The sequence below is a fragment of the Mirounga leonina genome, unplaced genomic scaffold (genome assembly GCF_011800145.1).
Source record: "Mirounga leonina isolate KUSES-001 unplaced genomic scaffold, KU_Mleo_1.0 Mir_125, whole genome shotgun sequence".
Lineage (NCBI taxonomy): Eukaryota > Metazoa > Chordata > Mammalia > Carnivora > Phocidae > Mirounga > Mirounga leonina.
Window position 1 is genome coordinate 79351425 of NW_023270305.1, and position 15859 is coordinate 79367283.

Sequence of the window (15859 nt, forward strand, 5' to 3'; positions counted from 1 at the left end):
CCAAAGGCAGATGCACAACAACTGAGCCACCCAGGTGCCCCCATTACTCTTTTAGATCAGTGATCTGTTCTTCTGCCTCCTGTAACCTACTACTGATTATCTCTCATGTATTTTTTATTTCAGTTAATGAATTCTTCATCTCTGTTTTTTTTTTTTTTTAAGATCTTCTATGTATGTTGAAGTTCTCACGGAATTCATACACTCTTTTCTCAAGTTCAATGAGTATCTTTTTGGTCATTACTTTGAATTATTTATCTCAGTTCCCCTTTGCTCTTTTGCTGTGGTTTTATCCTGTTCTTTCTGTTGGGATGTATTTCTTTGTCTCCTCATTTCCAAACTCTCTGTGTTTTTTCTATGTATTAGGTAGGTCAGCACTGTCACTTCATCTTGAAAATGGTGGCCTTGTGTAGAAGAGGTCCTGTGGTGCCTGTAGCACTGTGCCCCCAGCCACCAGAACCAGGTGCTCCAGGTGTGTCTCCTATGTAGGCTGCTTGTGCCCTTCTGTTGTGTCTGAACCTTCAGCCCATCTGGCTGCAGTGATTCTGCTTTGCCTACTGTTGGCATACTGGGCAGGATTTGGTTTTTATGCCACTCAGGCTATGGGCACATAGGTGGGTGGTGCCAGCGGTCAGGCTAGCTGTCTACAGTTAGCCACTCAGCTGCACTTGCAGGACACTGAGCAGTATTTGTCCCAGCAGGGCTAACTAAGAGGCTTTCCTTGGTGTGTGGAGTTGGCAGTCAGACTAGATTCTGCACTTAAGCCTCTCTACCATAGATGCCAGGGCACCCAATGGCAGGGCTTTCTCCCTGTGCAACCAGCTAAAAGACTCAGCTGCTGGAACTGTGGGCAAGCTGGTGTGTGAGGTTATCTCTCCTCCCCAGGGCAAGAGTCATTTTGGAATGGTGCGCATCCCTGCCAGGGCTGCTTGCTGGGTGTGGTGGGGCTGGAGCAGCTTTGGATGGATGCCTGGTGAGGAGGGTGTGTTGGATGGGGCAGGTTTGTAGGCGATCACTGGACTGCCATGATGCATGCAATATTAGCAAGATAGATGGAGAGTTTTAGCCCTGGCTCCTGCAAGTGTCTGGCTATCTAGTCTGGGGGAGGGAAAGAAGAATGGTGCCTGCTGGCACTCTTGTTCTTAGAGGAATCTGAAGATCCCTGCCTCTCCACTACACCTTGTGAGATAAGTAAATCTTTACATAAGCCCCAGGTGCTTTTCAAACTGCTGCTTCTGTGCTGTGTCTTAGAGCTGGAATTATTTATTATCCTGGCTCTTTAAGGGTGGGGACTCAGTTTTCTGTTGCACGCTGGCTCTCCCAGAGTTAAGCCTGGCCTGCTGATTTTTAAAATACCTGGAGTTAAGCCTGGCTGATTTCAAAAGCTCCCAAAGTTAAGCCCCACTGGTTTTCAAAGCCAGATGTTACAGGAACTCCTCTTCCCAGTGTGAGTCCCCAGTGCCTGGGGTGGCTGCTGTGGAGTCTGATCCTCTCGCTTCTCTGTGCTTGTGGTGTCCCTCCTGTTTGTGGTTAGTCTTACTGGGGGTTTGGTTTCCAACCACATCCCTGCCCATCCTCCCGTTTTGAAGTCATCTCCTCTGTACAGTTAACTGTGGAAGGTCTATTCTTCCAGTCTTCAGGCTGTTTGCATAGTGAGTTGCATAGGTATAGCTGTTACTTTGGTGTGGGTGGGACAAGGTGAGCTCAGGATGCTTTTACTCTACCATCTTCCAATGGATTACCTACTTATTCATAGTTTTAAAAATCCTTGCACATATATTGTTTCATGTAAACCTCAAAGCAATTGTTGTGAGATAATCAGTGCAGCTATTAGGCCAGTTTCACAAGCAGTATTAAGAGAGTTTTGAGATTTTATTATTTTACATGGCTAGGAAGGAAATGGCAGATTTGGAATTTAGTGCATGTACTTTTTACTATCTTGTCTCTTAATAATCCATGATAAAAAACAAAATTGAAATAAGTCTTTATAAAGGGTATAAGCATCAATAGTTTTCCGTGAGTAGCTACTCATCCTTTATTGCCTTTGTCAATCAGAATTTTCTTTAAAGTTGATAGAACTCGTTATCTACTAAGATACTGAAGTGGGAGAGCTAGGTTCTTGTCTCACAGAGTCGAAGAATGAATCTTGTAGCCAATGGAGAGTGAGTAAAGCGATAGTTTATTAAGTGAGATATACAAAAAGCTCTCAAAAGTGAGAGGGGTCCTGACAGGGTTGCCAACAAGGGCCTTTAGGGTTGCTTTTTTATAGAAAGCTAACTAGGGAACTTAAATCCTTTAAACATCTCTATTGATAACCATTGACAAGGACTAGTGATAACACCTTCAGTGCCTTACTTCCTTTTTAGGGTCTGGTTATTCTTTGTTGGTCACAGGTGATTATCATAAAAAAGACACCCACCCCCCACACCTAGGGCAGGGTGATCCTAGGGTAGAGTGGTCCAGTTTGTTCCCTTATCTCTGGTTTTCCCACACCTCCACAAATTTTGGATTTCTGTGAGCCTGATCACATAGCCCCCTATCTATCCTTACCTAGCCCCACCTGTCCCTTACTCAGTATTAAAACTCAAGTTTCAGTGATGTACAAAAGTCTATTCTAGACTGCACAGTTAAAATAGTAATAGAAGATGAAATAATTGTTTAAAATAGCTTTGAAGGGGCATCTGGGTGGTTCAGGCAGTTAAGTGTCTGCCTTTGGCTCAGGTCATGATCCCGGTCCCAGGATCTAGCCCCGTGTCAGGGCTTCCTGCTCAGTGGGGAGTCTGCTTCTCCCTCTCCCTCTGTTCCTCCCCCGCTTGTGCATGTGTTCTCTCTCACTCGCTTTCTGTCTCTCTCTTGCTCTCAAATAAATAAAATCTTTTAGAAATATATAAATAAATAAAAATAAAATAGCTTTGAAACTTATATGGTAGCTAAGATTGTCATAAGTACAAGTCCCTGGGAAAGCCATCTCTCTCCATCTGTATCCATTCAGTCATCCATCCATTAGAGCGTCAACTATTTTATCACTTTTACTTTATCTCACAAATATCTATTAAATTCCTATTATTTTTAACATGATAAATGTGGATATTTTCTCCATGTTGAAAGGCTGAAGGTTGGCATGCAAAAAAATTATTACAAGAATTACTGAGCTCTCTTTAGGAATGACACATTTGGTATCAATAGATTGCCTGTCAGTTCTTTCATTACCATGTATTTTCTGTGCACTAGCTATTATCTCATTTCTACATATTTCTTGAATGCTTAATTGACTGTTTTGTATATTTAAAAATAACTGCATCTTGATTCTATACTTTAATTTTTTTAAATTTTATTTATTCATGAGAGACAGAGAGGCAGAGGCAGAGGGAGAAGCAGGCTCCCCACTCCACAGGGAGCCCGATGCGGGACTCAATCCCAGGAGACTCTGGGATCATGACCTGAGCCGAAAGCAGACGCTCAACTGACCGAGCCACCCAGGCGCCCCTTGATTCTATACTTTTAAAGTTCATTGATGTTTTGGGAAGCTGTTAGAGACCCAAAATGAAGCTTTTAGTATTGTTTCCCTTTATGTATTGATTCCAGAAGAAAAGTAACCCAGAATTTCTAGCCTATTAAAATACAAAATTTGAAGTAATAATTTCTGTTATAAATATTTGGAATGCAATAATCACAAAAAATTTTGGTTTAGAGGTCTTACTAAAATATTTAACTGGTCCATACAGATTTCCACAGGTGGCCCCCAAATATTTTTTTATATTTAGTTTCAAATTAGAATCTAACAAGGCAGATATCCATAGAACCCTCCATTCAGCAATTGCAGACTATACATTCCTCTTAAGTGCACCTGGAACGTTTTCCAGCCTAGCACATATGCCAGGCCATAAAAGAAACCTTGATTATAAAAAGTATGTTTTCTGACCACAGTGGGATGAAATTAGAAATCAGTAATAGAACAAAATTTGAGAAAATAACAAATATGTGGAAACTAAATATAATATATGCCTTAATAAACAACTGGCCAATGAAATAATCACATGGGAAATAGAAAGCAAGATGAAAAAAAAAAGAAAACACATGTACCAGAATACGTGGGATACAGCTAGAACAATACTTTGAGGGAAATGTGTAGCTGCAAATGCCTACCTTAGAAAAGGTGAACATTCTCAGTAATGTAATCTCTACCATTAGACACTGGAATAGTCGAACAAACTAATCCTAAAGCCAGCAGGAAAGAAGTACTAAAGAGTAGAGCAGAAGTTAGTAAAATATAGAGCAGAAAACCAGTAGAGAACATCAACAGAACTGAAAGTTGGTTCTTTGCAAAGGTTTTGAAACTTGACAAACCTTTAGCTAGATTGGCCAAGTGAAGAGAGACCAAACCAAGATTACTAAAATTAGGAATACAAATGGAGACATTATCAGCCTATAAAAAGGTTTATAAGGAAATACTAAGAATAATCATAGGCTAATAAAATATAGATAAGTGACAGATTCCTAGAGAGACAGAAACTATCAAAAATGACTCAAGAAGAAAAAGAAATGTTAAATTGATCTGTAACAAGTAAGGAGATTAAATTAATCAAAAGACTACCTACAAAGAAGAGGCCTTCTTTGGTGAAATGGCTTCACTGGTGAATTATACCAGACATTTAAAAAATTAATAAAAATTCTTCGCAAACTCTTCTTAAAAATAGAGAAGGGTCCCACACTCACCAACTCATTTTATGAGGCCAGTGTTACCATGATACCAAAACCAGGCAGATATATCACAAGAACACTAGAAACCAATCTCTTTTGAATACTGACACAAAAATCCTCAATCCAATACAGGCAAATTGAATCCAGCCACATATAAAAAGAATTATATGCCACAACCAAGTGTATTTTATCCCAGGAATGTAAGGTTGACTTAACCTCCAGAAATCAACTCATGTAATACATGATATCAGTAGAATAAAGACAAAAATCACATGATTTTCTCAGTAGATACAGAAAAAGCATTTGACAATCCAATATACTTTATGATAAAAGCAGTGAAATGCTAGAGATAAAAGGGAACTTCCTTAACCTGATAAAACATATCTACAAAACCGTCACAGCTAACATCTTAATTAATGATGAAGAACTGTATTCTTTCTCTCTAAAATTAGGAACAAGAGAATGCTTACTCTCATCTCTTCTATTCAACATTGTGCTGGAGGTTGTAACCAGGGCAGTTAGTCAAGAAAATGAAATAAAGGCATCCAGAGTAAAAAGAAAGTAAAACTATTTGCAGATGGCATGATCTTGTTTATATAAAAACCTAAGGAATTTACTAAAAAACTACTGAAACTAATACACAAATTAAGGTTAAATGATACAAGTTCAGTATTCACAAAATCAGTTGTTTATATCAGTATAAATAAATCAGTATATAATCAGTATTATAATCACCAGCAATGAACAATTTGAAAATGAATTTAAGAAAACAATTCCATTTTCAGTGACACCAAAAAGAATAAAATACTTAGGAATCAGGTTTTCAAAAGAAATGTAAAATTCATGCTCTGAAAACTAAAATATTGTTGAAAAATTAAAAAGGTCTAATTAAAATCGAATGACATCCTTATTCATGGATTGGAAGACTTAGCATGCTAATACTTCCTAAACCAATCTACATATTCAGTGCAACCTTTATTATAAAATCCCAGCTGGCTTCTTGGCAGAAATTAATAATCTCATCCTGAAATTCATATGGAAATGCCAGAGATGGGGAATATCCAAAACAAGGTTGAAAAAGGACAGAGTTGGAGTCAGACACACACTTCTGATTTTAAGTTTTCCTGCAAAGATACAGTAATGAATAGAATGTGATGTTTGCATAAAGGTAGATATACAGATCAAGGGAATAGAATTGAGAATCTAGAAATGAATCCTCACAGTGCATCCAAGGCCTACACATAAGAGGTAAAAAGTACAAAACTCTTTGAAAAAAACATACAAGTAAATTGTGCCATTGGATTTGGTAATGTTTTCTTAAATATGACACAGAAAGCACAAGAAATCAAAGAAAAAGATAAATTGAGCTTTATCAAAATTTAAAACTTAACTGATTAAAAAATGGGTAAAAGACCTGAATAGACATTTTTTTTAAAGATTTATTTATTTTAGAGAGAGCGCATGCACGCGGCGGGGGGAGGGGAAGAGGGAGAGAGAGAATTTCAAGCAGCCTCCCTGCTGAGCATGGAACCCGATGCAGGGCTTGGTCCTATGACCCTGAGATCATGACCTGAGCTGAAATCAGGAGTCGGGTGCTCAACCGACTGAGCCACCCAGCACCCCATGAATAGACATTTTTCCAAAGAAGACATATACATGGCCAATAGGTATATGAAAAAAATCAGTATCACTGATAATCCGAGAAGTACAGATCAAAACAAAACTGTGAGATCTTACCTTACACCTAATAGATCTCAAGTATTCTTACCCCCACACAATGGAAAAAAAAAAGGGTGGATATGTTAAAATTAGCTTGGTTTTGGTAGTCATTTCACAATGCATGCATATATTAAGACATCACATTGTACACCTTAGATATATTCAATTTTGTCAGTCATTTTAGTAATGGGGGGATGTGGGAATAACATGTGAGAAAACATGGAATTGGGAAAAGAGCAGTGCATTTTAATTGTTTACAAAAGGTTTGGATGGCTGGAGTACCAGATGTGAACAGAAATGGGCAGAGAGGAAAAAGCAGGGTTGAAGCGTGGTGATCTTTGGGGTCCTTGCCAACCAGTTTGACTTCTATACCTCTGCAGCTCTAGCCCCTTACAGTGCCTTGATAAAAACACATGTCCAGTAAATGTTGATTGTCGTTGAGACCAAACCAGAAGACAGACAAACCTCCACTGTTGAGAAAATTCTAACTAATAAAAAATGAAATCTAAGACACTTTTTTTTTAACTTTTATGCTTCAGAGGATACTATCATGAAAGTCAAAAGACAACCCTACTGAAATTGAGAAAATATTTTTCAAATCGTATATCTGATAAGGGACTTCCATCTGAAATATTTTTTTAAAAAGCCTTACAACTCAGTAATAAAAAGAAAGCCTAATTAAAAATGCACTATGGATCTGATTAGACATTTCTCTGAAAATCATATACAAATGGTCAATTAGCACATGAAATTATGTTCAACATTACTAATTTGGGAAATGCAAATCAAAACCATGTTGATACATCACATCCTACCCAACTAGGATGGCTAAGATAAAAAAACAAAACAAAACAGATAATTGTGGTCAAAATGTGAATGAAGAAATTGAAACTCATACACTGCTGGTGAAAATGTAAAAAATGTAGAAAATGTAAAACCATGTAGCACCTTTAGAAAATAGTCTAACACTTCCAATTTACTATGTGAGTCAGCAGTTCCACTTCTAGGTACATGCAGGAGAAATGAAGGCATATATGCACACAGAAATTTGTACATATGAATGTTCATAGCAGATTCATAATAGCCAAATAGTGGAAACACCCCAAATGTCCATCAATGGACAAATGGATAAATAAAATGGTCTGTGTATATAGTGGAATATTATTTGGTGGTAAAAAGGAATGATGTATTTGATGCATGCTACAGCATGAATGAACTTTGAAAATATTGAAAGTGAATGAAACAAGTCACAAAAGGCCACATATTGTATGATTCCATTTATATGAAAAATCCAGAAAACCTATATAGAGAAGAGAAGGCAGATCAGTGGTTGCCTCAGGCTGGCGTAGTTGGGGCAAAATATTGAGGCGACTGCCAATGTTAGGGGTTTTAGGGAGTAGGTGATGAAAATGTTCTGATTGTGGTGATGATTTCACAACTGTGTGAATATACTAAAAATCATGTAATTGTACACTTTAAATAGGTGAATTTTATGGTGTGTGAATTATAAAATTATTAACAAAAAATTCACCACCACCACCACAACAGAAACAGAAAATATAACCAGCCCTTCTTGGTTCTCTTGGTCTTAGTGTCTTCTAAGTCTCTTTAAACTTAGGATACTTCACTTCCTCCACCATCCTCCTTGCCTCCCATTTTTTATGCTAATAACTTGTTGAAGAGTCAAGCTCAGTTGAGTATCTCACATTCTTTTTTTTTTTAAGATTTTTTATTTGACAGAGAGTACAAGCAGGGGGAGCGGCAGGCAGAGGGAGAGGGAGAAGAAGGCTCCCCACTCAGCAGGGAGCCCAATGTGGGGCTCGATCCCAGGACCCTGGGATCATGACCTGAGCCGGAGGCAGACACTTAACCGTCTGAGCCACCCAGGTGCCCCAAATATACTTTAATTTTTCTGCATGCTTCCTTTTAGTGTTATGTAACTTGTATGACAGAATTCTCCTCCTCCCTCTCCTCCTTCTCCTCCTCCCCCTCCCCATCCCCCTCCTTCTCCTCTCCCAAGACCCTGGGATCATGACCTGAGCTGAAGGCAGATGCTTAACAGACTGAGCCACCCCAAAGCCCTCTTCACCAGTTTTGAACCTCATATTAAAATACAGGGTGAGAGGGATTAAGTATATAACATTTTACTGGAATTATGGCCTTGAGAGTAGGTAGTTACTAAATTCCACTCACCCACGAAAGTACAGTTTAGACATTTTTCAACTTGAGGTGTCTGTAATTTTTCCATTTTGCTTGAAATTTCATTCCAGAAAATGATAAGTAAGTAGCAGGAAACCAGTGAAGACCTTTAAGGAGAAAATAGCATCAGGATTATGCTTTAAAAGGATCCTGTTGGCTGCTACATGGAAATAGGTTTGAAGGTGCCAGAGCAGATGCTGAACAGTTAAGAAACTCTTAAGTAGTTCAGGTGAAATAAGATAGTAATTTGTGTTAGAATCGTGGTTAAGGAATTAGAAGTAGACTGTTGAGGTAAAATAGATGAGACTTGGTAATGGATCTAGTACATAAGTTGTTGTGCCCAGTTTGCCTCCCAGATTTTTGACTTTTGTAACTGGATGAATGTAAGTAGCATTCACTCGAAATAAGAAATACTGGAGTAGATCTGGGTTTGAGCCTCCTTAATCTGATAAATTCTAGACAAGCTGAGTTTGAGATACCAAAATGGATGTGTCTGTTAGGTTTTGATATAAGGGACCAGAGCTCAGCAGAGAGAGATTAAGAGATATGTAGAGATATGCGTAGAGAGATGTAAATATGGGAGTCATTAGTCTGTATGGGCTAATACTGAATTTGAGGAATCCCAACATTTAATAACCCGGTGAGTGACAGTGAACCAACCAGAGACTGATAGTGATTAGAGAAGTAGAAGGAAAACTAGGAGAAATTGGTGTCACAGAAGCCAATCAGTATTTCAAAGGAGGAAGTGGTCAGTAGTCCCTAGATGGTTCTATGAAAGGTCAAATATGTCCTTCCAAACTCGTATGTTTATTTCCATACCTATTGATCACTTTTATTGTTTTTACTTAATTTATCAATATTTTTCTTGTTCATAATCTTTAGTTCCCTAAGTGGATATATACTTGACTTAATCATTTCCCTATTGCTAGGTAATTAAGTTACCTCTGCATTTTTGTTCTTGCAAAGAGTGTAACAATAAATAGTTTTGTACATGTGCTTTTGGAGGGGTGTATTTTAGGTGTTTTTCTTAGGCTAATATACTAGAAGTAGCATTATTCCATCAAAGGTTTAGAATATCTTTATGGTCTTGAAATCTTCTAGCAAAATGATATACTTTTGAAGCAGTGTTCATAGACATCTTTTTTAAACAGTTGATTATTTTTACAAATTGACTTTAATTAAGATATTTATGCAAGACAGACATATTAGGAGGAAAATATTACCTTAATTGCTAAAATTTTACTATTAATATTTTTATTTTTATTTTTTATTCATTTTAGACAGAGTGCAAGTGCACCTACCTTTGTGAGCGGGGGTGAGGGTGGGGGTAGGGGCAGAGGGAGAGGAAGAGAGAATCTCAAGCAGACTTTGAGTTGAGGGCAGAGTCCCACATGGGGCTCAATCTCACGACCCTGACATCATAACCTGAACCAAAACCAAGAATCAGACGCTTAACTGACTGAGCTACCTAGGTGCCCCTACTGTTAATATTTTTAATAAACATTCTTTCGTATATCTCTTTTTCAATATAAATTCATATAGATATTTTATATAAATGGGATCTGATTACACTTGCTCTTTGGTAACCTGCTTTTATCGTCTAAATACAGATTCTGTTATTTTTAATGGTTATATATGTATTGTAAATTTATTCAACCATTTGAAGTCCAGAGAATATGTTCATACAGGTTCATCTCCTTAAAATCTTAGATGTGCTACTGCTGGGTTAAAGGATATATGTATTTAAAATTTCAAATACATATTTCTGTACTGTGTTGCATATGGTTTCAAAGTGAGGATTTTTGTTACAGAACTTTTTTCTTTTGAAAAAAGAAATTTTGGGGAAATTGTGGTAATTGAGTTTTGCCGTCTAACATTACTGTACATTTATAACTTCCATCATTTTATCTTTAGCTTTTGCCGGTGATGACAGAGCAGCTGCAGTGGATGCCATTTGTGAATACAAAACTTCATGAGCCTTTTGTAAAATTTATATATTGGTCTCTAAGACAGCTAGATGCCGGAACACAGGTAATTGATTAATAGGAGTCTGTGTTTAAGTGATACTCTGTTTAGTATTATTTCTCTTGATCTTGTTTTTTACAGGTTTTTTTTCTTTGTTCTGTTTATATTTCAGGACTTCCTGCCTTCTTTGCTTTATTCACTACTTTCTCCTTTTATAAATATTATTTCTCAGTGCCCTAGGTTTGATTTAACATGTAACATTGTTTTTTGAGTTTCAAAATTGTAAAAGTATCACTCTGTTAGGTTATTGTTAAAACCACTGTCCCTCCCCTTATTTAACTTACAATTTTTCATATTTTACTGAAGGTAATAGAAATTAAAGATTTCTTGTGTTAATGCCAGTAAATGTACGCTAGGTAAATTGGACAGTGATTTTTACAATAGCCTAATCAAAGCAGAAAAATTATTCCAGCATCTTATAAAATGAACCATACATGCTACCTATTCCTATAAGGTTCATTCAATTTAAATTTAATGTCATGCATATGTAGTCATTTGTGCTATGAGCTGTAGTAGTTTTGTAAAATTTTATTTCCTTAGTTAGTATTGATAAATGCTGGTATAGCTTTCATTTACTTAACTGAGAGAAACAAATTTGTGCTTGGGTAGTGTAATCTTGGTCCTGTGGAATTTGGGAAGCACACAGCTAAACCACTTAGAGCAGTACTGATGATTAAGTAGTATTAATTGAGTCATGTGATTAAGTAGTATTAATTGAGTCATGTGATTATTTAGTGTGATGGTTAAGGTTAAGGAAAAATTTCTTTCCTTAGGTTGTATCTGAAATATTTTGCTTCTGTGGTGCATAAGTAAGCACATGAGCATGTATGCACACATGTGCATGTGCCCCCCGAATATAATTTTTAATTTACTGGTCCTAACTACGTGTTTCACTAAACAAAGTTATATGGATTATTAGGTCTTGTAATGTTGCTATCTTCTTTTTACAATTTGATTTTGCTGTTTGTATTATGGTTTCTGAAAATGGTTGGCTGAATGCTTGCTCTCAGCCACAAAAGGCTAGGCTCAGAAATTGAGAGAAATTTTTTTTTATCTTCCTTCCAACTATTCTTATCATTTTCCTTTAGATAATTTATCATTTATTTTTGTCTATAAGTATATACTCTGTACCCTACTTTGTGTGCTATTCTAGACAGTACTGCCAGCCTGCATCTGCGTTTCTACTGAAAAGTAGCATTCTTGCCACTGTCCCATTTGTTTATGCAACATTTATAGATGGATTTCTAGTATTTTAGTTTTAATACTTGTCTGATTGCATGTACTTTTTAAAATTAAGCTTTTTATTTTGAGATAATTGTAGATTGGCTTGCAGTAATAAGAACTAATACAGAGAAATCACTTGTGTCGCTAACCCACTTTCCCCCAGTGGTAACATCTTACAAAACTAGTACAATATCACAACCACAATATTGACATTGATATAATCAAAATAACAACAGTTTAATCACCAGATTCCTCATGTTGTTTTTTTTATGTATACAGACTTTTATTTTTTAGAGCAAATTTAGGTTCACAACAAAATTGAACACAGATTTCCCATATACTCCTTGATCCCACATATATACTGCCTCCCACATATCAGCTTCTTGCACCAGAATTTGTTGTAAATTGTTACAGTTTGTTACAATTGGTGAACCTACGTTGATATGTCATTTCACTCCAAGTCCATAGTTTACATACATTAGGATTCACTCTTGGTGTTTTACATTCTCTTGAGTTTTGACAAAAATATAATGGTGTGTAACTGCCAAATATAGTATCATATGGAATAATTTGTTACTAAAAATAATTTGCCCTAAGAATCCTCTTTGCCTGCCTAGTCATGCTTCCCTCACCCCTAACTCCTGCAAACCACTAATCCTTTTACTCTTTGCCTTTTATATAATATGATAGCTTTTCCTTTTACAGAGTATCATATAGCTTAGAATTAGCCTTTTCAGATTGGCTTCTTTCACTTAGCAATATGCATTTAAGATTCCTCCATGTCTTTTCATGGTTTGATAGCTCATTTCTTTTCAGTGCTGAATAATATTCCATCATCTAGATGTACCACAGTTTATCCATTTACCTACTGAAGGACATCTTGATTGCTTCCAAGTTTTGGCAAGTATGAATAAAGATGGTATAAATATCCATGTGCAGGTTTTTGTATGGACATTAGTTTTCAGCTCCTTTGGGTAAATACCTAGGAGCACAATTGTTGGTAAGAGTACGTTTAGTTCTTTGAAAAACTATAAGCTGCCTTCCAAAGTGGCTACACCATTTTACATTTCCAGCAGCAGTGAATGAGAATTTCTGTTGCTCCACATCCTCATCAACATTTGGTGTTGTCAGTGTTTTGTGTTTTGGCTATTCTAATTGGTGTATAGTCAAATCTGGTTGTTTAAATTTGTAATTCCCTAATGACATACTGTTGAGCATCTTTTCATATGCCTGTTTGCCATCTGTATATTTTCTTTGGTGAGGTTTCCAGGTTCTTTGCCCATTTTTTAATTGGGTTGTTTTTAGAATTCTTTCTCTATTTTGGATCACAGTTCTTTATCAAATGTGTCTTTGTAAATATTTTCTCCCAATCTGTGGCTTGTTTCTCATTCCTTTGACAGAGTAGTTTTTAATTTTAATGAAGTCCAGCTTCTCAGTTATTTTTTGTGGATCATGCCTTTGGTGCTATATCCAAAAATTATTTACTGTATCCAAGGTATTGTATATTCTTAGAGAATTGACTATCATTATGTAGTGCCCTCCTTCCCTGGTAACTTTCCTTGCTCTGAAGTCTGTTTTGTCTGAGATTAATAAAGTTATTCTGGCTTTCTTTTGATTAGTGTTAACATAGTATATCTTTCTATCTAATTACTTTTATTCTGTATTTGTTTTTATATTTAAAGTGGGTTTCTGTGGCGCCTGGGTGGCTCAGTCTTTGGGCATCTGCCTTGGGCTCAGGTCATGATCCCAGAATCCCAGGATTGAGCCCTGGATTAGGCTCTCTGCTCAGTGGGAAGCCTGCTTCTCCCTCTCCCACTCCCCCTGCTTGTATTCCCTCTCTCACTCTCTCTCTCTGTCAAGTAAATAAATAAAATCTTAAAAAAAAAAAAAAAGTGGGTTTCTATCCATTTACTTTTAATCTGTATTTGTCTTTATATTTAAAGTGGGTTTCTTATAGACAGTGTATAGTGGGTCTTTTATTTTGATTCACTCTAACAGTCTCTTTTAATTGGTGTATTTTGACTATTGATGTTGAAAGTGATTATTGATATTGTTTGATTAATATCTACCATAGTTTTTACTATTTTTTATTCATCGACAGTTGTTCTTTGTTCCTGTTTTGTTCTTTTTCTGCCTTTTGTGGTTTTAGTTGGACATGTTATATGCTTCTACTTTCCCTTCTTTCTTAGCATATCAGTTGTACTTCTTTTTTAATTTTTTTAGTGGTTGCCCTACTGTTTGCAATATGAATTCACAACTAATCTAAATCCATTTTCAAATTACACTATACAGCTTTACGTGTAGTGTGAGTATCTTATAATACAGTACACCCACCTTATCTGTGGTTTCACTTTCTGTGGTTTCAGTTACCCACGGTTAACCACAGGCTGGAAGCAGATGACCCTCCTTCTGAAGTACTGTCAGAAGGTCATTATTAGCCTAACGCTAAGTAAGGTCACAATGCCTGTTTCATTTCACTTCATCTCATCCTGTAGACATTTTACCATGTTACGTCATCATAAGAGGATGAGTACAGTACAATAAGATATTTTGAGAGAGAGAGACACCACATTCACATAACTTTTATTATATTGTTATAATCTATTTTATTATCAGTTATTGTTGTTAATCTCTTTGAGATTAATCTCTTACTATGCCTAACTTATAAATTAAACTTTATCATAGGTATGTATGTATAGGAAAAGACATAGTATATAAAGTTTGGTACTGTCCATTGTTTCAGGTATCCCCCCTGGGGGTCTTGGAACACATGCCCCCCAGATAAGCGGGGACTACTGTAACAAAATACTGCTGATTTCTTCCTCCTGTCCTGTATTCCCTTGTATCATTCCTGTCATTCATTTCACTTACACATAAGCATACATAAGCATGCATATGTACACACACGCACATGCACACACACAGGCATTCATAATCAAACACACTGTTGCTATTGTTTTCAACAAACTTATCTGTTAGATCAGTTAATAAAAGATAAAAGTCTTTATGTACACTTATTCCTTCTCTAATGCTCTTTCTTTATGTACATCCAGGTTTCCCAGCTATATGATTTTCCTTCTCTCTAAAGAACTTTTATTAATATTACTTTCAGGGCTGCTCTACTGGTAACAGATTCCTTCAATTTTTGTTGATCTGAGAAAATATTTATTTTTGATGGATAATTTCACAGTATATAGAATTGTAGGTTGGTGGAGTTTTTTTCTCAACATTTTAAATATTTCATTCTATTTTCTTTGTGCCTACATGGTTTTTGAGGAGAAATTGGATATAATTCTTATCTTTGCTTCTCTATGAATAAGCTGTTTATTCCTCTGGCTTCTATCAAGATTTTTTTTTAAAGTTTTTATTTTCTGCAGTTTGAATATGATATGCTTTGGTGTAGGTTTTTTGGGGGGTTGATATTTATCCTTCTTGGTGTTCTCTGAGCTTCCTGGTTTTGTTTCCTATGTTAATTTGGAGGAAACTCTGTCATTACTGTTTCAAATATTTCTTTTATTTCTTTTCTTTTCCTTCTGGTATTTCTGTTACCTCTATTACACCTTTTATAATTGTCCCATAATTTTTGGATATTCTGTTCCATTTTATCCAGTCTGTGTTTTTCTCTTTGTATTCCAGTTTTTGAAGTTTCTAATGATGTACCTTTAGACTTAGAGATTATTTCTTCATCCCTGTCTAGTCTACTATGGGCCCACCAAAGACATTCTTCATTCACAGTGTTTCTGATCTCTAGTATTTCTTTTTGATTATTTCTTAGAATTTCCATCTCTCTGCTTACATCACTCATCGGTTCTTGCGTGTTGTGTACTTTTTTCATGAGAATCTTAGAATATTAATCATAGTTGTTTTAAATTCTATCTGATTATTCCAACATTCCTACCATATTTGAGTCTGAATCTGATGCTTGCTCTGTCTTTTCAAACTGTGGATTTTTGCCTTTTAGCATGCCTTGTGATTTTTTCCTGTTATCTGGACA

General features: G+C 36.3%; 1 protein-coding gene across 11 annotated transcripts in view; it reads left to right on the forward strand.

Moving 5' to 3' along the window:
• The window catches only part of CCDC138 (coiled-coil domain containing 138), a 135368-nt gene that overhangs the window by 55771 nt on the left and 63738 nt on the right, over positions 1-15859 (forward strand). For all 11 annotated transcript variants that reach the window (XM_035001911.1, XM_035001916.1, XM_035001913.1 and 8 more), the window contains one exon: positions 10531-10647. In XM_035001911.1, the coding sequence (XP_034857802.1) occupies positions 10531-10647 (117 nt within the window). The remainder of the gene's footprint in view (positions 1-10530; positions 10648-15859) is intronic.